The following is a 23,596-nucleotide window of genomic DNA, read 5'->3' as shown; positions in this document are numbered from 1 at the left end:
CACAGAAAGAACATTCACTCAATTCAAAGTTCACTATGTACTTTGGCTTTGTCTTCATAAGAGGAAATTAAAAAAGAAAAGCCAAGTTTTAAGCAAAGACCAAAAGCTTATGGTCCATTCCTCAGAGGACTCAAAGCCACACTGCAAGCGGGGTAGGGAGCTGTCAGTTTCCAGAAAGGCACAAGCCAGAGGCTCCAACGTGGCCCTACCTTGTAGAGCTGTGTGTCATAACATTTCAAGAGCTGGTGCACATCAGGCAATAACATCAGCATGATGGTGTCTTGCTGCAGAGATCTCCAGAAGGACGTGAGCAAGTCCTCCACCTGACGTAGTTAACAGAACGTGTCACAGAAACCACTGCGTACCCTGGGAGGCTAATACCCCATATGGACGTGATGAGCCCCGAAGGAAAATGGGATAAATCTTGTTCCGATGACTGTAAAGCTTTTCCTATCAGCTCTTCCAAGCTGTACCATGCAAGTATTTTTTTCCAGCAACGCCTCAGAGCCAGCCTGCCAACTGGATGGGACTCATGTGGACTGTATTTTCTCGAGAATGGTTTCTAGCTGTAAAGCTGTTTCTGACCACAAGGGGGCTCTTGGTGATTATAATAGGATGAGGATTGGACCACAGTGACCCAGTCAAGGGTTGGGAATAAATGCTCATGGACTGGCTGACCTCCTCAATCATTTTTCAGCTCAGAAAGAGCTGTCTCTGTGTTCCATCAGGGAGGTCTCCTCTTTGACATGGGTGGGAAGAGACCTAAGGACTCATGAGCAAAAGGGGGCAGTGATTCTACGTAGGAGCCATCTCGACTTAGGTGGACCGCTCTGTGGAAGAAGAGAACGGCCACTTTTGTCCTTTCCCTCCAGGCTGACTTTTCACATTCCACTCCTGAACCAGGTGGCCAGTCTCTGTTCCCAGCTAGGAAAGACTCTTGCCTTTTTGGGAATTCCACAGACTCAGATATCCCGAGGTATGGCAAGGACCCACTGGTGACTCCCAGAAACTGAGCTATTCCCACATGCGGACCCTCAAGGAGTAAGGGTCTGCTCTTGAGCCCCATGGTGAGGGGCCCTGGTTTGAAATCCTGTCATCAGAAGCATATATTCTAGAGAAGATTTCTCCAAAGAGACTCAGGAAAACACAACACAGGGCGTGTTAGCCCTTTGACTCACTCACACTGGTGACTTCGGGGCTCAGCCTGGTGGGGATCTGGGTTGGCCACCACAGAATCATCTCCCCAACTCCCTCACCACCACGTCCAGACACAGACCCTACTGTGTTCCTCAGAGACACTTCTCTACTCTGCCGCCTTCTCCGATAGCACTATTGCTGTCCCAGATTGATCCTCGTCGCTTCTCACCTTGACTGTGACAAAACCTCCCACTCCTATGTGGCTGACCCAGGTCACCTGTCCCCCACGCTCTTCCCAGTATATTGGGATTCTCTGTGGGGCACACAAAGCCCTTTCCTGCGCCAACTTCCTTACCCACTTCCAGCTTCCCCCCTTTAGAGATAAATCAGGTCATGGTGACCTTTCTTTTTGTCATGTCATGCCGTGAACAGCTTGCTGATTGTTCACTGGCTGTATCTGGAATCCATTTCCTACTCCATTTCCTGTCTGGGAAGCCTCCGCTTTTCCTCCTGGAGTTAGCAGCAACATGGCCTGCTCTGGGGGCACTCTCCAGCCTCTTTTCTGGGCACCGAGAATATTCTAATCATATAGTTCACTCTCGTTTGAACTTGCTGTGTACCTTACTGAACTCATGCAGGAGTCTAATTTCCACTGTGAGGTATTAAGAGGGTGGAGTCTTAATCTGACCATGGTGTTAGAGGTGGAGCCTTTGGGAGGTGATTAGGATTAGATAATGCTCATCAGGGTGGAAATCTCAGGACTGAATGCTGGTGGCTCTATAAACACACACACGTGCACCCTATTTCTTTCTATGGTGATGCTCTGTGTTGCCCTGGGCTCCAACAAGAAGGCCCTCACCAAAGGAAGCTCTAGACTGCACCTCCATGACTATAAGCCAAAATAGAGCTCTTTTCTTTATATAGTAGACTGCCTCAAGTATTTTGTTAGAGTAACTATTATAGTTTGGATCTTCAATGTTCCGCAATGTTACAGGCTCCATCTCTGGTCCATGGTGCTATTGGAAAGTGGTGGAAATGGTAAGAGAGAGGCCTACTGGGAGGTATTCCAGTAAAGTTCTTGAAGGGAATTGTAGGACCCTGATCTCGTTCTCTTTCCTGTACCCCACCTTTGGTTTCCCAGATATGAGGAATATTTTACTTTGCCTCATGCTCCCTGCCATGATATGTTGCCTCTCCACAGACTCAAAATGGACAGTGCCAATCAACTATGGACTGAAAACTCCAAAACCATGAACCAAAATACACATTTCATCTTCTTAAGTTGATTATCTCAGGTATTTTGTTATAGTAATAGAAGCTAACCAACACAGTTGGTTAATAAACAGCTGATTAATAAACAGCTATTCTAGAACCTGTCATATTATCGCATTTATTGGCTAGTATTTTTCCTTTTATTACCAGACCACAAGTTTCCCAAGCTTTATCTTCCTACTCTCAGAAATGGTGCAGGTTATAGTATTTGATTTAAGAAAATATTTGATAAGTGAGTGAGTGAGTGAGTGAAGGAAGGAATACGTCAGACACTCAGGGTGGATTGTTGGTATTATATTGCATGAATAGAAAGGGACTATTCTGAAGATACCTCGGTCTCTCCCTCACTGTAAGGCTTTTAAAGTGCATAGGTACCTTATATGCTCACACTGAATGGCTATTATCAGCTAAAGTTTAAGTGCTTAGAATATTAATGCCCTGGGGGAAAAATGTTCATTTGAATGTGCACTTGTTTCCCTGATTTTCTCTGATACTGAAGAAGATAAAATTCAAATTAGTTAAAGATTTATTCATGTTTTCCATGGCCAGTTATACTTGATTTGTCTTTTTGTGGCTGGGGATTGAACCCTGGGCCTTGCACATGCTAAGACCATTCTCTACCACTGAGCTGATACACCCCAGTGCTGTACGGACAATTCTAGAATAAAACCTATAGTCCCCATGTTAGATGACCTGCTTCTGTTTCAGTTGTCATATATCAATAAAATGACCCTTTAGCATTATCAAAAATTCCAGAGAAATATAATTATCAATAATTTACTCAAACTCTACTGGAATTAGGTTCTAAAAAAGAAAAACTGAATTTGTACTTAAAGCATCAAGTTATCCATATTAGCATCTGGAGAATTTCCAAATGATTCAACTGAGTATCGAGACGACCTTAAAGAACTCACCAACTATCACACAGCTGCACTATAAGCACTTCAGTACAGTGGATTACCACCTGATCTCCCTGACGGGGTCCAATCAAGTAAAACAGTTAATAATCAGTCACGAATGCTTGTGCATTATAGCTAGAAACCTACCCTCTGGAGTTCTTGGTTCCTCACGTTTTGTAAAATATCTTGACAATAGTTGTAGTATTTATCAGCAAGGCAAGCCATCTGGGAAGGACATGGAAAATCACCTCAGCTTTCAGACCACTTCAGGAATGACTTGACCCTCAAAGACCCTGCCGAAGCTCTTGCAATTCTGACATGGCAATAGCTGGGCTCTTCACCTGGGTCACAGCGTTCTTTATTTTTATGGAGTAATGCATGACATGTGGTTTAGGTAGCTTCAATTTCGATGTTGTCACGCATGTATTACAACATGAGTAATGTTTTTTTTCACCACTACGAAGCCACCAACTTTTTTTTTTTTTTTTTTGCGGTGCTGGGGATCGAACCCAGGGCCTTGTGCTTGCAAGGCAAGACTCTACCAACTGAGCTATCTCCCCAGCCCTAGCCACCAACTTTTGAGACCTTTCTCCCTAAACTCCAATCCTCCCTCCCAGTTCCAGTTTCTAGAAAATCTGTGTCTCTGTTCCCTTCTTTGCCATGGGGAAGCCCTCACTCAAGAAGATGACAAAGCTGGATGTGAAGGGCAGACCTGAATTTCCTGCCCACCACCAAGCCCAGGAGGGAATGTTACTCCTCACAGGTTTGAGAAGAGGCAATATTACTGCATGTGTTATAACCATGACCTTAGGCAATCCAAGAAGGTATTTACCAGCAGGAAAAGTTGGTCTCCCCTACGAGACAGACCTACCATTTTATAGGAGTGTTTCTTTGCCAGCTCTTGCTCCCAAAATGGACATCTTCTGAATTCAGACAAAGGAGATCCAGCTGGGTCTGTCTTTATTGGTGAATGATTTTCACACTAGAAATAATTTATACAATGGATTATTTCTTTAAAACAAAATGCATTTGCTGGCATACAATCCATGTCAGAATCACATTGCTACTATAAGTTAATGCTCTTTTATCCACACTCCTAGACATATTATTGATTCCGGAAACTCTCCCCTCATTTTTCATTCCAAATGACCCTAACCTTTTTTCTATAACTCTATGAACTTTGGTCACCAGGGAGGGGCTAGGATTTAATATACTACCCAAGCATATCAGTATTAGGGTCAAGTATAGTATAGTCATGTCCAGTAAAAAATATTGTCTATGAATCTTTTATTGTCACAAGTGTATTTCTACAACTTTTGTCTGTAGAGTTGTTGCTCCTTGAAATAAAACTGCATCTTGTCTGAATCATCATGTCTGAATCATAAAAGTGGTTAATTTATCAGAAAGCTCAGGGTCTTGGCCAACAAGGCAAATGAGGTTTTCCCTTAGAAGAACAAATTACAGAATGGTAAGGAGGAAAACAGGCAAAATGGCAGAAGGTGCATTTGCCCTTCCTCTATGTGATATGCACACTGTCATCTCCTCCGAGCAAGGGGAGGTATGACTCCTCCTGATTTGAAGAAAGGACATCAATTTTATTTGAAATAACTTTTTCAGGATCTTCCTGGGTTTTGGAATAAATTCTCTTACAATACACTAGGTTGAAATAATTCCTACAAGTTGGACATTGCATTGCAAAGTCTGGTGTTTAACGGTGACTTTCCATTCTCTCCCCAACCCAATGGTCTGCCCTGTGAAGGTACAGTGCCAAGGTCTCAGTCTTCACATACCCACAGCTGAACTAAGTTATTTACAAAATGACTTCTGAGGGTGTTTCAGTTAGTTTTTTCATTGCTATGACCAAAATACCTGAGAACAACAACTTAGAGGAAGAAAAGTTTATTTGGGGCTCACCATTTCTGAGGTTCAGTCCATGGTTGGCCAACTCCATAGCTCTGGACCAAGATGAGATCAAACATCAGGGTGGAAGGGCATGGCAGAGGAAAGTAGTTCAAGACATGGCAATGGGAAAGCAGACGGAGCTCCACTCCAAAGGCACATCCCCAGTGACCCACTTCCTCCAGCCACATCCATGCTGCCTACAGTTACCACCCAGTTAATCCATCAGTGGATTAATCCAATGATTAGTTCACAACTGTCATAATCTAATCATTTCACCTTTGAAAATTCTCGTATTGTCTCACACATGAGTTTTTAGGGGACACCTCACATTTAAAAGTGAGTTTCCATCTATAAGGCACCTGAGGGCAGGTAGGCTCCTCTGACCACCTATGCCCACCATCGTACACAGTGCTGCACATACTAGAGAACAGGCACAATTGGAGTCCTCCTCCTATGACACCCCCTTGTCATCAACCAGTATTGCACTAACCCTTTCATCATCCTGGACCCCTTTGAGAATCTGATGAAAGCAACTGACCTCCCTGGAAAACAGACACACTATACACATGATATTGTGAAGATGCAAGGTTAATGTTCTTTGAATGGAGTAGAGACATCAATGTCTAAATACACACATCGGATAGTAGCATATAAGGGTGACCACTCCAAGGGTTTTCTCTGTAGACGCTGTCTATGCCCCATCCTAACATACTCTAGAATGCTGGCTTCATTTGGAGTTGTCTGGTGGATGCCACCTCTCTGGTATGTGGCTGGGGTGACGTCAAGAAGGATGGGGTTATTTCACAGAGTTCATCAACCAGACCATTAGTTCTTCCAACAGAAAAGACCTGAGGAACTCTCAATTCCAACTCTGGGCTAGTTTCTCATATGGCAAAACCCCAGCTACACCCACTGGCTTCAGAGACACCTAGACTTTTTGGTGAGATCAGCCTTCTCTGAATGCTGCTGTTGCTGTTTCCAAAGCCAGTGCTTCTCAAGATGTGATCCTGAAGTCATCCACACCAGAATCCCTTGGGATAACTGAGGACCATATCCCTGGGCCCCAAGTGAATCAGAGAAGACCTGAAGTCTAGAATTTTAACCATCTTTCCAAGTAAGCATGCTCTCGTTGAGAACTCTAGCTCTCAGCAGACTGCTTCTTGTCTAAAGCTACAGAAATCTTTGCATTTCAACATAATAAATACATCACTGTTTCACCTCATCAGAAGTCATCTGGCAACGTGCTATTGGATGTACAAGAAATGATTACAGGAAGAACATGAAAGTGCATTATTACAAAACACCGTAAAAAGTGAATTCATGAGTTCCTGAAGCCAATTCCCTTAGGTCTCTTCCTTTATAGAAATTACTTACAGTCTAATTATTTCTTTTTAAAAAGTTTTTTTTTTGTTCTTATTAGTTGTACCTGACAGTAGAATGCATTTATACATTTTGATAGATCATACATATATGGAGTGTAATTTCTCATTTTTCTCATTGTGGGATCACACTGGGCATGCAGTCATATATGTACACGAGGTAATAACGTCTGTTTCATCCTACCATCCTTCCTACCCAGTATAATTCTTTCATTGTACACTGTGAAAATAACTGATATTTCAGAAAAAACAAATCTGCTTTAATTTTAATTTTTTTGGTGCTGGGGATTGAACCCAGGGTCTAACACATACTGAGCATGCACCCTACCACTGAGCTATGCCTTCAGCCCCAGGAAAAAAATATATATATTAGATATCATAAATTGAAATATTTCTTTATAACACAATCAAAGGCCAAAGTAACTGTATGATGCAGAGCTACTCAAGTTTGAATATCTGCAGGATAAGGCATGCAGGTAGCAACTGGAAGGATTTCAGTGTTGAAGAAACAATCCACAAAATGAAAAAGAAAAAAAGTGACAAATTCAATTTACATTTTCCAGGTATATTAAATGGAGATTGGGATTTTCAATAAACCCAAGAAACGTCATTGGAATTTTTATCATTTACTCCCCCTTTAGTGAGCATGCATGCTATAATTTGAATATGTGATGTCCCCAAAGGTCCATGTGTTCAAGGTTTGATCCCTGGCTGGTGGTGCTATTGGGAGGTTATAGAATTTTAAGAGGTGGGACCTAGTGGGAAGTCTTTAGGTCAATGTGGGCAAGACTTCAAAAGGGATTATGGGACAACAGTCTCTTCCTCTCCCTCTTTTTCGTATCCCAGCTATGAGGTACATAGTTTTGCTCCACCACACATGCCCTGACATGATGTGCTGCTTCACCATCAGCACAAAAGAAACAGGGCCAGGTTACCATGGACTGAAACCCCCTCAACTGTGAGCCAAAATAAACCTTTCATCTTTAAAAGTTGATTATCTCAGATATTTTGTTACAGTAGCAGAAAGCTGACTAACAGAACATACTTATATATATCAGAACTTGAGGACACAATGGAGGACACCTCCCACTATTACCCTACACCTTCAGGCACCGTTTGCCTCTCCTCAATTATTCCATCAATTCTCCTGGATGTCTTTTGTCCTTCCTGCAGCCTTAACCACACTTCTCCCAGAAATTATCACTGTCAAAGCTCATGTATTCTCTCATTCTCCTTTTAAAGATGTCAGAAAGTCTCCTAAAGATTCTTAGGTCAAAGTCAAATTCCTCGGGCTAGCATCAACATGCTCTTCATGATGTGGACCCCTCTACCTTCTTTACCCTAAGTCTGCTGCTCCCAACATTCTCACACCTGGCTCCACATTACTATTACCACCTCCCAGTTCAAATGCAAGCTACACTTCCAAGATGAGGCCCTCATAACAAAGGAGCCCAGTGATCCCTTCAAGGACAGTGTGATAGACAGAACACCTAATGGTCCTCAAAAACGTCCACATCATGATCACCAGAGCTTGTGAATATGTTACAGGCACGGTGACATTTGCAGATATGAATAAGTTAAGGATCTTTTTTTTTTTTTCGAGGTGCTGGGGATTGAACCCAGGGCCCTTGTGCTTGCGAGGCAGGCACGCTACCAACTGAGCTATATCCCCAGCCCATAAGTTAAGGATCTTTAGACAGGGAGATTATCCTGCATTGTCTAGGTGTCTCCTGCAATCACAAGGTCCATAAAGTCAGGTGACCTTTCAAAGCTACAGAGAGTCAGAGAGATGGCAGCAAGGGAAGGACTCAGTCTGCCTTTGCTGGAGTTGACGATGATGCAAGGGGTCATGAGCCAGGGATCATGAGCCAAGGAACGTGGGTGGCCTCTAGGAGGTGGGAAAAGGCAAGAAAGGCATGCATCCTCCCCTAACATGCAGAAGGAACACAGCCCTGTGGACATCTTGATCTTGGCTTGGTGAGAACCCATGTGAGGTTTATGACCTCCAGAACTGTAAAATAATCAGTTTGTATTGTTGTTAGCCATGGAATTTGTGCTAATTTGTGACAGTAGCAGTAGGAAATGAACACAGGCCACTTCTTCCATGAAGTCCTCCCTCATCACTGTGGCCCACCGCAGCCTCCCCACCACCAACACCTTGGATTTCCCAACGTACCCATAGCCTCCCTGCCCCGTCAACACAGTGCCTGTTGTTTCATGTCCATCACAGGTACCCAGCTAAGAGGATGTGCTTGTTGTTGTTGTTGTTTCGTTACTATTTTTTTCACAACCTGTTCAGTCCTCAAGAGCGCTGGTCAAAACACAGGTTTTTAAAAAGTTGTCTGCTCAGTGACACTTGTTAATGAGACAACATCTGTTATGGACTGAATGTTTGTGCCCCCCATCCTTATGTGATGGTGACCCCAATGTGATGGTCATAGGAGATGGGGTCTTGGAGAGGTAATCATGTCAGAAGGCTGTAACCCCATGAATGGGATCAGTGCCCTGAAAGAGGCCAGGGGAGGCCAGCTCCCTTTCTGACACCACACCTGAGGAAGTCAGCTGTCTGCAACCCATTAAAGGGTCCTCATCAGTACCCACCCACCCTGACCTCAGACTTCCAACCACTAGAACTGTGAGAAATAAATCTGTGGTTTTTAAACCACCCAGTTGATGGCCATGTGTTACTGCAGCCTGAACTAAGACAGCGCCAAAGCATGTCATGCTATCTTGGCCAACCAAAGTAAAATTCAACTCAAAATGTCATAGATTAGCTATTAATAGTTTTGGTATCCTAATTTTAAGAGCTATTACTTTAATAGAGAGACCTTTAACAGACAAATGTATTGCTAACAACCTATACACCCTTTTAAATTGTGGCTAAATAAATCATTAAACAGCAAACGTGCAAACAGTATGCTCTTTGAGGACATACCTGACCCAGCACAGTGCTGTGTGCATGGGAAACACTCAACAATAAAGGTCAAATGGGTGGCTGATTAAGGATTACCCAGCATCACACACAGAAAAAAGTTGTCTTTGGTTAAGTAATTACTAAATATTGCTGAGTCTTTTATAATGCATCCATTTTAATCAACACTCACCATTTCTTCTTGGATAATGCTGCTATAGTCAGTAGACTTTTCAAAGGCAACAGCATCTTCACTGTGGAAGGAAAGATAACAGAGAAGTAATTTTAGTAAGATGGCTGTCTCTGAGTACAAGAATGAAATTTCCTCGCAGCAAGGTTATTTGTTTGGGGGGTTATAGCTTCTATTGGAAAACCTTCCTCCAATTTTCTATCTGTAAAAAAAAAGAAAAGGTAATTATTGCATGCTTGAGGTTTTAAAAGAAAGATCCATTTCTGTAACTGGGACAACCCTGTATTTATTTTTCAAGGTAATTCCCTTCATGAGGATATGATGTCATCATGGGTATAACTCACTCCTGTGGGAAAAGAAAAATCATCATAAAAATGAAAACTGACTACTTTCAGAGTTCAATGCCTTTAAAATATCAATCAGAAATGATGATAGTCTCTGAGCCAATGGCTGTAGCAGAGCACCTTCCCAGAGCAAGGAAATTGGAAATTAATAATAGACATGCAAATTTCATTTCACTGCGCCTCTTGGGTTCATATAATATAGTGAAGACATTTGTACATAATGGAGAACAGATTCAGTCCTATACAGGCAGCATGGTCCACCTTTCATGTAATGATGGGCATTTGAGAAAATGGGAGTCCAGGGACTCCCACTCGCACCAGGGAATGTGGTGTCTCCTTTCCTCACTTTTCCCTGTCGGCCCAGAGCTGTGGCTGAGCTGGGGAAGCTCTGTCCACTCCAGCTCCACCCACGTCCTCATGTCTGATGGCGTTGGCCCACGTAAACACACAGAGGGAGAAGGAAGGTGGCAGACCCTCACTTTGCTCCTGGAAGCAGGGCCACCACGGTCAAGGCAGGAAGGGACAGTGAAGGAACAGGAATAGGAGGGGAGGAGGAGAATGTCTTCATCTCATGTAGGAAGATCCTGCCTCCCCATGCGGCTCTCAAGAGCTTCCTCTGAAACTTTGTGTCATTATGTCAGTCTATTCTCTAAACCAAGTCATGGAAAACTGAGCAGAATATTTGATATCTACCTGATAAACGTCTCCACATAATGCTCTATTTCAAAATAAGGTAAAAAGATTCAGAACCTGGATACAAACCCACCAGTAAGGCACACTCTTCATCTTTTAATAAGATTTATTATCAAAACATAAATTTTACTTCGAATATTCCAATGGATGGAGGCTCATGGGATATGAAATCCACTCAACTTGGAGGGATATATGCATAAACCCTGCACATAATCCTCAAAGCTAGAAGAACTGGCAGTGTGTTAGGAATTTGTCACATTTTGTGAACTGAATTGTGTCCCTCCACCCCCAGTTCATATACTGAAGCCCTAGCCCTTAATGTGACTATGCTTGGTGATAGAATTTTTTAGAAGACTACTAAAATTAAATGAGGTCATAAGAGTATGACCCGAATCCAGTAGGAGTTCTCTCTCTCTCTCTCTCTCTCTATCTCTATCTCTATCTCTTTCTGTCTTCTCTCTCTATCTCTTTCTCTCTCTCTCTCTATCTCTTTCTGTCTTCTTCTCTCTCTCTTTCTCCTTCCATTCCTCCCTCCTCACTTCCCCACACATGAAAGACCATAGGAGGATGCAATGAGAAGGCGACCATCCATAAGTCAGCAAGAAAGCCTCACCCCAAACTAAACTTGCTGGCACCTTGACCTTGGACTTCCAGCCTCCAGATCTATGAGAAAGTCAATTCCTACTGTTTAAGACCCCCATTCTGTAGTATTTTGTTTCTACAGCCCAACGTAACACATCATGTCTCAATAGCTTTCTTAAGAAGCTATGACAAAGACAAAGTTTCCTCGGGTACAATTTATAAGCAGTCCACTACCACAGATCCTGGGACATTATGTCAACAAAAACAGTAAATATCTAAACTAGGATTAAGCTGAGAATGGAATAAGAAGAAAAATTTAGAAAAGACAATTTGCTGAATACAGGAATAACAGAAGAGGAACATAATCAGAAACATATGGCCTCCAGCCTTTAGAGATGTTTTAAAAATTATTGCAGTGTTTCTTCAACTAAACTGGAGGGACTGCAATTTCTCTACTATTCTACATTGTATCAACATGCTACTCCTTATGTTTGCTGTGGAAAATGAATGCAAGATCACAGTGTGAATAAACTCAACTCCATCCATCCATTAACCATTCCTTAACCACCCATCCATCCACCTAACCCAGCCAGTCAGTCACCCACCCACTCATCCATCCATTCACCCACCATCCATCCACCCACCTACACCCATCCATCATCCACTCACCCACCATCCATTCATCCACCCACTCATCCATCCACCCATCCATCCAATCAGACATTTATCCACCTATCCATCCCTCCATCCAATTATCCATCTATCCATTTCTCATTCATTCATCAAATATTTATTGTCTACTATATGTCACTCATTGTGGTAGTCCTTGGTGGCTAAAGGTATGATTGAGACAGACAAGGAGTATCTGTCTTACCTTGTCTATTAGGGAAAGAAAAACAACAATTGCAGAGACATTAGTGAGGGCTGTAGGGTGGTAGCTGAAGCATACCTTTGAGTGTCTGCTGGGGTTCCATGCTAGTCTTCTGTTATCTCAATAGTCCAGATGCATGTCTAGCAGCAACTTGATAATCTCAAGAGAGCTCCCATTATGATTAGTTAACTGCGCTTGGTTGGTACAAGATACTTGCACAGCACTCATTAAGCTCTTTGGACGATGACAGTAGTCTTCATGGGGCACTCCTTTGGCTACTCAGAAATAGGAATCTGGCTCATTGTGCAGGGACCAGCAGCACTGTGAATCCTGCAACTACTGAACCCCATGTCCCTGGGTATCTACCTAAAATCCAGCAATTCTGTGAATTCTGCCTTTTCTAGAAATTCCCAGCTCTCTGGACCTCCACAGAGATCCAATCAGCCCCCCACACCATTCCATTGATAGAACCAGCTACAGAACAACAGCGCTACATGTTCTGCTACCGTAGAACCTCAGGTACCCGCACTCCACAGAGCAGCACTATGAATCCCGTGATTACAGAAACTAAGTTCTCTGGCTCTCTGTGTAGAGTCCAGGCCTGGTTCATGTGAAAAGGAATGAGGAGGGAACCGTCAGCCTTACCACTCAGCCTTCCCCCGCTGACTCTCATACTTTGGAGAAATGAGTAATGCTCATTTGACTGAGTAATGCTCTCAATTATTTCAAGCTTTTAAATGAAACTCCCAAGTCTCTGCCGTGTGGTCAATGCTGAATGTGGGTTTAATTCAGCAGTAATTGAACAGAGGGTGGCATTACCCTTCTCATCCTTAAAGGACGACTGAGGGAACTGCCTGCCATTTGAGGGCTTGTACGTGGCAAGAACCCTCGTTGGGGGCGCTATTTTACTTTTTAAAAATAATTTTGGGAATTTTACTCATTAAAATAACAATAGTGGGAAAGAGAAAATATTTCAACCTCACAGAGAGATGGGATCATGTGTAACAGAGTGCCCATCTCTACCTGGCCAGACAAAAGCAACTTGCTCATTCAAAGGCGTGGTGAGGCCCTCTTCCCACCTCTGCGATGCCCTGTACAGGACAATGATGCATAACAGGGTTCAACAAGCGGGATTCGTGGGGTCATGTGCCTTTATTTTTCAAAATCACCTCGTTTCGGAGGCCTCTTGCAAACATGCCTGAGTTCGGGGCTGAGCAGGATGTAACAATATCGCGCTGGGCTGCAAGGCCGGTGAACAGAGGATCGCTCCTGGAGACCAGTCTCCTGGCAAGGTGGGCGTTTGTGGAGGTCCAAGTCAAGGGTGGTGGTGCCCTGAGGATCTGCAGATTTGGTTGATTAAACACTGCAGATGTGCGCTGCGCTGGAATCTGGCAGGCAGGGCTGGGCTGGGCTAAAATGTAAGGCTGTGGTAGGCCGGAGCCCCACCTTCCCCTGACTGGGGTCTACCACCCAGGAGGCAGTGTGGGGAGGCTGAGGCCAGAGTAGGCCTGGAGAGGAAGCTTCCAGGCTGCCAGCCAGGATGGCCCCACGTCTCCAGGCTCACTGCTCCCCGTATCATTTCCCCACTGTGGTTCTGAGTCAAGTCTTTGGGTCATTTATTAGGTTGTGATCAAAAGCACAGTCACTGTAAACTGGCTGTGATGAAACCACACACAGTATCTAGAGTTGACCTTGCTGGGACGGAAGGGCTTCCGGTCCCAGAAGATGTCTCCTCCTGCCTGCTTTGTAAGACCGGAGATGCCTGAGTGGTCTTGAATCATCAAAGGCTTGGGCTTGTGACACAGGAATGACCTGAGGCGAGTCTGATCTAGGAGGTCATCTGTGGTCCTTGTGGACTGCCCCCTTCTGTTGCTGTACCCCAACCTAGGATGTCAGGGTTAAAAACCGATATCGGGCGGGAGGGCATTGGAGGGGAGAGAGGAAAGACCAGGAGGATGGAAGAATTCCCCCAATGTGGTAGAACCAGCATCCTCGTCTAGCTCTGCAGCAAACCAGATATGGTTCCTTGAGCAAGACTCCTGAGCGCTGGCCTCAATTTTCCACCCCATCAAGGGAGACAATGGGGTGTGATGACCCCCAAGATGTTTCCCAGCCCTCCGAGTCCATAACCTCCACTAACATGGGGACTCAGTCCCTCCCTGCTCACCCACGGTCAGGTTCTTTTGCCAATCAGCAAACTGCCCACTTCCTCTCTGTGCAGCATAGACCTGGCATGAGAATCACATTACTTTCACTAGTTTTTGTGACCAATTTGGCTAAAAAAAAAAGGGGGGAGGGGGGTTGGACAGAAAGAGAACCGAGACACACTTGTACAACACACAACTTTAAAAACAAAATTTCCCACGAAGTCTTTCTTTCAAGGGTAGCGTTGGCTTTATATGCTTTTGGAGCATCTCGTTCCTTTGGTCTCACTACAATTTGCATTCGCATTCTCAGGTTTTGACATCGTTTGTCACTAATCCAGACTTTCATTTGCATCATTTTGGCATCGTCATCTGCCCTCACAAATCACTCTAACAGCAGGGAAACAACTTGAAGCAATTACGAAGGTAAGAGGATAAAAATGTAATAAAACCTAATTCATGTACCAGACTTGTTCAGGGTCAGGTTTCAGGACAAAGGTGCTTCATCTTCCAGTCACTGGAGGATCAATCTGCAATTCTTTCTCAAAGCAGATAAAATAATCATTTTGACTTTGATTAGATGATCCCCTTAATTTCATGAATATTTTTAGGTAGGAAATGAAAATAGCAAATATATATATATACATACATACATATATATATATATATATATATACACACACACATATATACACATTCATATAAGGACACATGTCATTAAGATTACAAAAATCTTGTGTCATTTTGATTATACTAACAGTATGAATCACTAAAATACACTGAGCACTTACTCATTGGTTTACACTAATCCTCCCTGCAACCTGTTAGGAAGGTAGATGAGAATTATCATCCCATTTTACAGATGGAGAGAGAGAGAAAGAGAGAGAGAGAGAGAGAGAGAGAGAGAGAGAGAGAGAGAGAGAGAGAGAATTCACAGAGTTGAAGACCCAGATCTGATTTCTGATTTCAGAGTAGACTATCACCTATTCTGCTATTTAGGATACACACGTGTCAGATAAAAAAGATAATAGGGGGGCTGAGGGTGTAATTGGCATGCACAAGGCTCTGGTTCAAACCTCACAAACTCTCCTCTCTCTCTTTCTCTCTCTCTCTCTCTCTCTCTCTCTCTCTCTCTCTCTCTCTCTCTCTCACACACACACACACACACACACACACAAAGCATAAAGAAAGACCTAAGATTTTGAAACTTAAAATGAGCAAGAACAATGTTATTTTAAAAACCAGCCTGCGTGCTGTGAGTTATGTCTCACTCACTTTCTGCATCAGGGGCTGTTGCTATCCTACTACTTAACTGTATCCTGACCAATTAGAGTTTATGAACAACTTAATTGCAAAATGATGACCTGGGGGAAATCTCTAAAGGGTTGAAAGTGTAAGTCCTCCACGTTGGCCTTCTCAACCACAACTCAGCCACTTGGGGGTCAGATTTCACTGTCTGACAGCAAATAACACGTTGCATTCACTGGGCGTCTCTCCGCGGGAGATGGGCAACGAGGGATGCTTTGAACAAATGACACAACCCCCAGGACGATGTCAGAGGGCTTCGGTGTGGGATCTGCACCAAGCCTCTGCCAAGCAAGGGTGTAGTCTAGCGCACGCTTCCCACACGTATGTTTTAAGCTGCTAGACAACAACCCGGTAATGCATATGTGTTAACCTTAACAAGTTCTAACCAGTCTTGAAAACCATAGGGTGGACAGGGCCAAAAAGCGGGTTGCAACTTGGACACCTCATTAGTACTTGTGAGTTAGGCTCCGGGGCTCATCGGAGGTCTGGCTGGGGGGTCCTGGCCCCAGAAAGACCCGGCTCCCACTCTCGGCCCCTTCCCGCACATTGGCTGCACAAACGGAAGGAAAAGGGGTCCTGCTGCAGACCCTCTGAAGGAAGCATCGGGGTGGCGTCCTGGGAGAGGGGTGCCCGCGAGGCCAGGCTGGCGGCTGGCTCCCCAGGGCGGGGCTGGAGGATGAGCCCTCTGCCTTTCTGCTTTGTCTGCACATGGAGCCAGCTGCGGACCCGTGGCCCACATTCCACAGGCTCAGGGCCGCCACCGAGGCAGCCCCTTGAGCTCATGAGTTGGCTGGAGAACAAAGGAACCGGAGAACAAAGGCACGGGGTGCTGAAGGCAAAGCGTTAGATGCTTTTTAAAGGCTTCTAATGCACTAAGTTGGAAAAGCTGAGAGGGGGGTGGGGAAAGAAAGAGAGCGCTGTGGGGGGCAGAGGAGGGCAAGGGTGAGTTTCCATACATCCTCAGGAGGAGCGCGAGGCGAGGCCCGCACACTCGATTTCGGAATTTACATTAACACAATGGGAGTTCATGGATCTGGAAAATGATCAAACGGGTTAACCAGGGATTGTGCCCAGGAGGTGGCAAATACAAGTGAGTTGAGCATAGCTCCTCTCCAGGTGTGACACACACACACACACACACTCCACGCCCCCCCTCCGGCCCCCACACAACAGTACAGTATTCTATACTTCAGCCTCAATTCTTCAGTGAATTTCTAGGTCAGCAATTATACCCAGGTCTGGTTGCCAGCTAAACAAGACTGGGATCTGGGAAGCCTGTTCCCTGCCAAACTGCGCTGCCCTTGAGAGGCCAGGAGGAGGGAAAGGCCCTGGACTTTATGAGGGGCCTCGTTGGTACGGTGTGCACGGCACACTACGTTAAAACAAGAACAATGCCCTCCAGAGTCTCCTTTGTTTTAAAGATCAAACTGGTCTCTCCTTGGTCTAGGGCAGATGCTGCCTCCGCGGTTTTTGGTGAGAATCACCATAACTCCACGCAACGGGCTGGACACCATGAGCCTCTGCCACTGGGCCCATCTTCAGATGTCCAGACCTAAGTGACCTTCAGTGTCCTGCTGCTTCTTCAGGCACCTCCCCTGCCCTGCTCGAGTGGAGGGAAGGGGTGCTCTTGGGGGTTCCAAAAGACCTGGGCATCTAGATCTCTGAACAGAAGCAACAGGAAGGAGACCAGGGCTTGTCTTGAGATGAAAGGTATTTTAATTAGGTTACATGCTTCTCTGGAGTACTGGATGGTCCTGAGCTAACTCAAGTCCCCCAGAGCCACCCCTCTGCTGCCAAGCCTGGTTCTTGGCCAGGGACCCAGAGGGTTGCTTTGGCGAGTTTGCATGGTCGCTTGATGATGGTTCTTTTTAGTAAGGCAGGGTTTTGTTTCGTCTTGTTTTGTTGTTGGTTGGTTGTGGTGTTGGGGATTGAACTCAAGCCCTTTGGCATGCAAGGCAAGCCCTCTACCACTGAGCTGCATCCCTCGACCAAGGAACACCCTTTTCAATCCACCTCTCCCAATTGAATTCCCGATTCCTCCCTTAGATAAATAGGAGCAAGAGAGTTTTTGTAAGTCTTCTTTCCTGCACTATAGAGAAATACCTGCTTCCCTGAGGCATGAAATTTTGGAGAACAACGAAAATACTCATCTGAAGCTTTACTGGGGGTTGGGGGGTTCCCCTTTGGGTTTTGAACAAGAAAGAGAGAGAATCTCTTAAAAGCCCTTTATGAGCAGACCCAGCTGCACACCCGCAGGGCTGATGACTTCCAGGTGCGCAGTGTTCGCTTCTCCTCTGGTGACTGGCCTCCCAGCGCTGAAGAACCCTGGTCAGGCGGTTAGAAATGGACAGCGCATGCGTCTCCAGAGGAAAAGCAATGGCCCTGCCATTTTACCTTTCACCTGGATGGGAATGCCAAGAGAATGCTTCCAGACAAAGTAGAGACTGGAAGTTCAACCGTGAGAAAAGGGACCAGGTGTGAGCAGAGGAAACACTAACACCTCTGGACCACCCCGAGACGGGTGGGGAGGTTTCACGGGACCCACCGAGACATTGTTTTTCTTTCTTTCTTTCTTTCTTTTTTTTAATATTATAGGGTTATGCTTGATTAATTTTAATTGAAAATTTTTATTGAAGTAATTGTACATTTACATGCAGTTATGAGAAATAATTGAGGGGCCGGAGATAGAGTTCAGTTGGTAGAGTGCTTGCTTTGCATGCACAAGGCCCTGAGTTCAATCTCTAGCACCACAAAAAAAAGAAAGAAAGAAAGAATTGAGAGATCCCTTTCATACTCCCCCAACTGTATTATTTTACAAAAACTGTAATACAGTCATTCCTTGGTATCCATGAGAAATTGGTTCCAGGAATCTCCAAGGGGTTTCATTTCCTTCCCTTATCCAAGATGGCGCTAGGGCACATGGGTATGTGGGGGACTTACAGTGTGGAAAGACCACACAGGCATCCCTTGTGCTTGGGTTTCTGATTCCAGGAACCTCTGCAGATGCGAAGACCTGGGAATACTCAGGTCCTTATATAAAATGATGAAGCATTTACACACACCTATGCACAACCCCTCTATATTTTAAATCACCTCAAAATCACTTATAATACCTAATGCAATGTAAATTCTATGTAAATAAGTCTGTACGTATTCAATATAGATGCGATTTTTTCTATTCACCGTTGGTTGAACCTGAGGATGTGGCATCTGTGCAGCCAAATGTACAGTATCACAACCGGATATTGACACTGATACAATTTGTTAATCTTACTCAAATTTCCAAAGTTTTACTTAAACTCATGTCTGTGTGCATGTGCGGTTATCTGTGTTGGTTCACATATCCACCACTGCAGACAAGAGATTGAACAGTTCCGTCAATGCAAGGACCTCTTGTGTTGCCCTTTAATAACCACACCCATCTCTTGCTCCTCCCATCCCCAGGTCCCTAACCCCTGGCAGTCACTCATCTGTCCGCCATTTTAAACACACCATCATTTCACAATGTTGTGTAAGTGGAATCCTACAGTATAGGACTTTGGGGATTGGAGGTTTTTCCCTTCACTGACCATCTCTTCCTATGCTTCTTTGCCACCTGTATATCCACTTCTGTGAGATGTATGTTTATATCTTCTGCTTATTTTCTATTTGGATCATTTGCTTTTGTACTGCTGGGTTTTAAACATTTGTTCCATATTCTACATACTAGTTCTTAAAGAATATGTAGGCCCAACTTTCCATCATGTCAGCTTAGGAACCGAATTCCTCAACCAGACTCCTAAAGCACAAGAAGTAAAATTGAGAATGAATAAATAGGATGGTATCAAACTAAAAACCTTCTTCACAGCAAAGGAAACAATCAAGAGTGTGAGGAGAGAGCCCACAGATGGGAGACAGCCTTGGCCACCCGCACCTCAGATAGAGCACTAATCTCCAGGATATACAAAGATCTCAAAAAACTTAACACCAAAAAAAAAAACAAATAGGCCAATCAATAAATGGCAAAGGAACTGAACAGACACTTCGCAGAAGAAAAAATATAATCTGTCAACAAATATATGAAAAAATGTTCAACATCTCTAGCAATTAGAGAATTGCAAATTAAAACTACACTGAGATTCCATCTCACTCCAGTCAGAGTGGCAATTATCAAAAATACAAGCAACAATAAATATTTGCCATGGTATGGGGAAAAAGGTTCACCCATAGATTGCTGGTGGGCTGCAAATTGTCGCAACAACTATGGAAAGCAGCATGGAGCTTTCTTGCAACCACCATTTGGCCAGTTATTCCACTCCTTAGTATATATCCAAAAGACAAAATCAGCATACTTCAGTGATGCAGCCACACCAATGTTTATAGCAGTACAATTCACAATAGTTAAGCTATGGAACCAACCTAGATGCCCTTCAAGAGAGGAATGCATAAAGAAAATGTGGTATATATACATAATAGAATATTACTGAGCCTTAAAGAAGAATGCAATTGTGGCATTTGCAGGTAAATGGATGGAGCTGGAAAATATCATGCTAAGCAAAAGAAGCCAATCCCCAAAAAACCAAAGGCCAAATGTTTTCTCTTGATATGTGGATGGGAGGGTGGTCGGCTAGGGAAAAATGGAGGAACTTTGGATTAGACAGAGGGGAGTGAGGGAAGAGGAGGGGGTGGGGGTGCGGGAAGGATGGTGTAATGAGATGAACATTATTACCCTATGTACCTGTATGATTGCACAAACGGTGTGACTTGGCATTGTGTACAGCCAAAGAAATGAGAAGCTGTGCTCCATTTGTGTACAGTGAGTTGAAATGCATTCTGCTGTCATGTACAACTAATTAGACCAAATTTTTTTTAAAAAATTTAAAAATTAAAAAAAAATAAAATAAGACAGGGTCTCACCATGTTGCCCAGGATGATCCCACTCAAGTAATCCTTCTGCCTCAGTCTCCCAAGTAGCTGGGACTATTTTTTTTAGATGTTGATAGACCTTTATTTTATTCATTTATTTACATGTGGTGCTGTAAATCGAACCCAGTGCCTCATGCATGCTGGGCAAGTGCTCTACCACTGAGCCACAACCCCAGCCCCCAGGTTTTATTCTGGTGTTTTAAATTCAAGCCTCTGGTCTATTTTGATTTGATTTTCACAGGACTCATGAAATACAGGTTGAGGTTCATGTTTTTGCATGTGGTTATCTAATTGTTCCAACACCATCTGTTGAAAAAGCCACCCTCCTTCCACTGAATAACTCTTGTATCTTTGTCAAAAATCAGTTGAGCATAACTGAGTGGGTCTATTTCCAGATTCTCTACTCTGTTCCACTGAACTGAATATCTATGGTGCACCAATATCACAGTCTTGAACACAGGTGCTACAGTGTGCCTTCATCTCAGGTACAGTTTCCTCCCATTTTGTGCTGGTTTTGTTAAGATTGAACTATTTGCCTTTCCATACAGCTTTCAGAATAAGCTTTTCTGTGTCTAAGGAAACCCCGCTGTGATTTTTTTTTTAACGACCCCATTGAGAGATAATTCATATACCATACAATTTACCCATACAAAGAGAGCAAGTTCAGTGTTTTCGTAGTATATTTTCAGGGTTATACAATTGTGCAGAAAAGAGAGAATACCGCTGGCCTGGGGTTTCTGTCCTTAGAAAGACTCTCTGCAAGCCTGGCTCTTAGCTGGCGTCTGAGAAATTGGCTCTTGGAGTGTTCCCAGTCAACAGTTAGCTGATAAGAGGGGTTTGCTGTGCCTAGAAATGAAATAATAAGGTCTGTGCTGAACACCTGCTTTCCTTTGGGGAGTCTATAATTTGGGCATGCGCTAGGCAGAAGGTGCTGATGTCACCAGCTCCTCAGGAACACCTGGAAGAATGCAGAGTCTCCCATGCTTCCCTGGGCAGAAGCATCACAAGCAAGACGCCGTGTTCTCCGTGCTGCGGGGGAGCGGGAGGGAAGGAGCGCAGCGAGCCTTCATATGGGTTTCCTCCAACCTCCTTTTCCTTTGCCCTTTGGGATCTGGCTGCATATCCTACATCACTGTCGCGATTCTTGGTCCTGAGGACAACTGTGTGCCAAGTCCTGTGAGTCCTGCCAGATCTCCAGAAGTGGAGATGGCCGTGGGGATCTACGACGACACAGTGGTAGCAGTGACGAGCTTGCTAGAGAAACCCCAACTCGTTGAAATAGGGCTGTTATATTATTTGGGAGAAAGAGATTCTCCCAAATGGGCTAGGTCGTTAGGTGGGCATGCATTTAGGCTTGTGGGCTGGTCTTTCCATCACACGTCATGTCCCTCTTCATCCCTTGCAACTTTCTTGACGCCAAAGTCAACTTGATGAGACATGAAGACAGTCACTCCTGTCCTTTTTTTGGGGGGTGGGGTATTCAGGTTTGCATGCTGTATCTTTTCTCATCCTTTTACTTTCTATTTGTTTTGATTTTTTTACTTGTCCTAATTAGTTAGACATGACCGTAGAATGCATTTTGACACATCCTATGTAAGTGGAGTACGACTTCTCATTCTTCTGGCTGCACGTGACACAGTTACCCAGGTCATGTAACCACGAATGCACCCAGAGGAATAATGTCCGATTCATCCTACGATCCTTCCGAACCCTGATTCTTTTACTTTCCACCTGCCTCTTTCATCAAACTAGAGGTGAATTTCTTGTTACAGCATGCATTAGAGTCATTTTTCCTTATTAATTCCGCTCTGCCCAGCTTATCTTTGGATGGGTGTGTGCAGCTCATTTACAACGAAGACCACAACTGGCACGTCAGCGCCCAATCCCGCCACTTCACCATGGGCTCTCCTGTGGCTTCATGGGGTTCCCATTTCTCTGTTTCCCTTTCTGGGAGGCGCTTTGGCCCCTTCGGGATTCCACGCTGGTTTGATGGCAGGTGCGTGGCTGAGCAGCTCTGGCTGTGGCTGCCGGAGCATCACGTGGTCCCATGCTTTCTGTCAGTTCAGCGCTGGCAGGAGCTCACCCTTTTGAGCAAGGTGTGGAAATCTCTTTTCCGCTTAGGTTTCTTTACCTTCTGCGCTTTTAAATATCATTGTTTTGAGTATCAAAGGTTCTTGTGATCTTTTTTCAATCATCAAATGTGATTGATAAAAGTCATAAGAAAAGAACAATCTATTGCATGTCCTGTATTTCTGCTCCACCCTTCCTTCCTCCTTCCCCTCACCTCCCCTTCCTCCCCTCCTTTCCTTTCCCTCCCTTCCTCCCTCCCTCCCTCCCTCCCTCCCTTCCTTCCTTCCTTCCTTCCTTCCCTTCTTCCTTCCTTCCTTCCCAGCACTGAAATCGAACCCAGGGGCACTCTACCACTGAGCTACGTTCCCAGCCCTCTTTCATTTTTTATTTTAAGACAGAGTCTTGCCCAGACTGGCCTCGGATTTGTAATCCTCCTGCCTCTACCTCCCGAGTTGCTGGGATTGCAGGCATGCGCCACCACACGAGGCTATTTCTGCTCCTTCCCATACTTCATCTTTCCCAATGCTCCAACTTTCCTTCTGTTACCATTTCCTTTCTTTCAAAGGACTTCCTTTAGCTCATCTTCAAGGGTCAGTGAGCTAGGGCAAGGTCTCTTTGCTTCCCTTCACCTGAGAGTGTCTTTAACTGCCCCTTGTTCCTAAAGGGTAATTTTGCTTCCAGATGTAGAATTCATGGTTGGAACACAGTCTTTTTCAGTTCTTGAAAACCAGGGTGCCTCTTCCTGATGGTCCCCTCGGCAGTTTGAACAAGAAATGTGTTGTCATCGGAATCTCTGTGAGAGGTCATGTGTCATCTCTCGGGTGGACTTCAAGGTTTTTCTTTTGCTTTAGTTCTCAACAGCTTAATTTTCAGCATCTTTTTGATTTTCTTTCTGCCTCTTGAGCTTGTCTGGTGCCTGCTGGTACAGCCTGAGGGACAGAAGGACTTCCCTGGCTGGGTTGGGGACTTCCCCACTGCGCTCCGTCAGG

The 23,596-nt window shown here is 44.5% G+C and overlaps 1 protein-coding gene across 3 annotated transcripts in view; it reads right to left on the bottom strand.

Annotated features, from left to right (window-relative positions):
• Window positions 1–23,596, bottom strand: part of Rfx8 (regulatory factor X8) — a 68,477-nt gene that overhangs the window by 22,480 nt on the left and 22,401 nt on the right. The window contains exons 5-8 of one of the 3 annotated variants that reach the window (XM_047523062.1): window positions 9,694–9,754; window positions 4,180–4,290; window positions 3,456–3,533; window positions 210–323 (exon numbers count right to left, since the gene is read on the bottom strand). In XM_047523062.1, the coding sequence (XP_047379018.1) occupies window positions 210–323; window positions 3,456–3,533; window positions 4,180–4,290; window positions 9,694–9,754 (364 nt within the window). Of the gene's footprint in view, window positions 1–209; window positions 324–3,455; window positions 3,534–4,179; window positions 4,291–9,693; window positions 9,755–23,596 lie in introns of those variants that run through there. The other 2 variants (XM_047523063.1, XM_047523064.1) reach the window with 2 other exon arrangements.

This window comes from Sciurus carolinensis, chromosome 13 (genome assembly GCF_902686445.1).
Source record: "Sciurus carolinensis chromosome 13, mSciCar1.2, whole genome shotgun sequence".
NCBI classification, from domain to species: Eukaryota; Metazoa; Chordata; class Mammalia; order Rodentia; family Sciuridae; genus Sciurus; species Sciurus carolinensis.
Note: the sequence above shows the minus strand (reverse complement) of the source record. Positions and strands in the feature narration are given on the sequence as shown.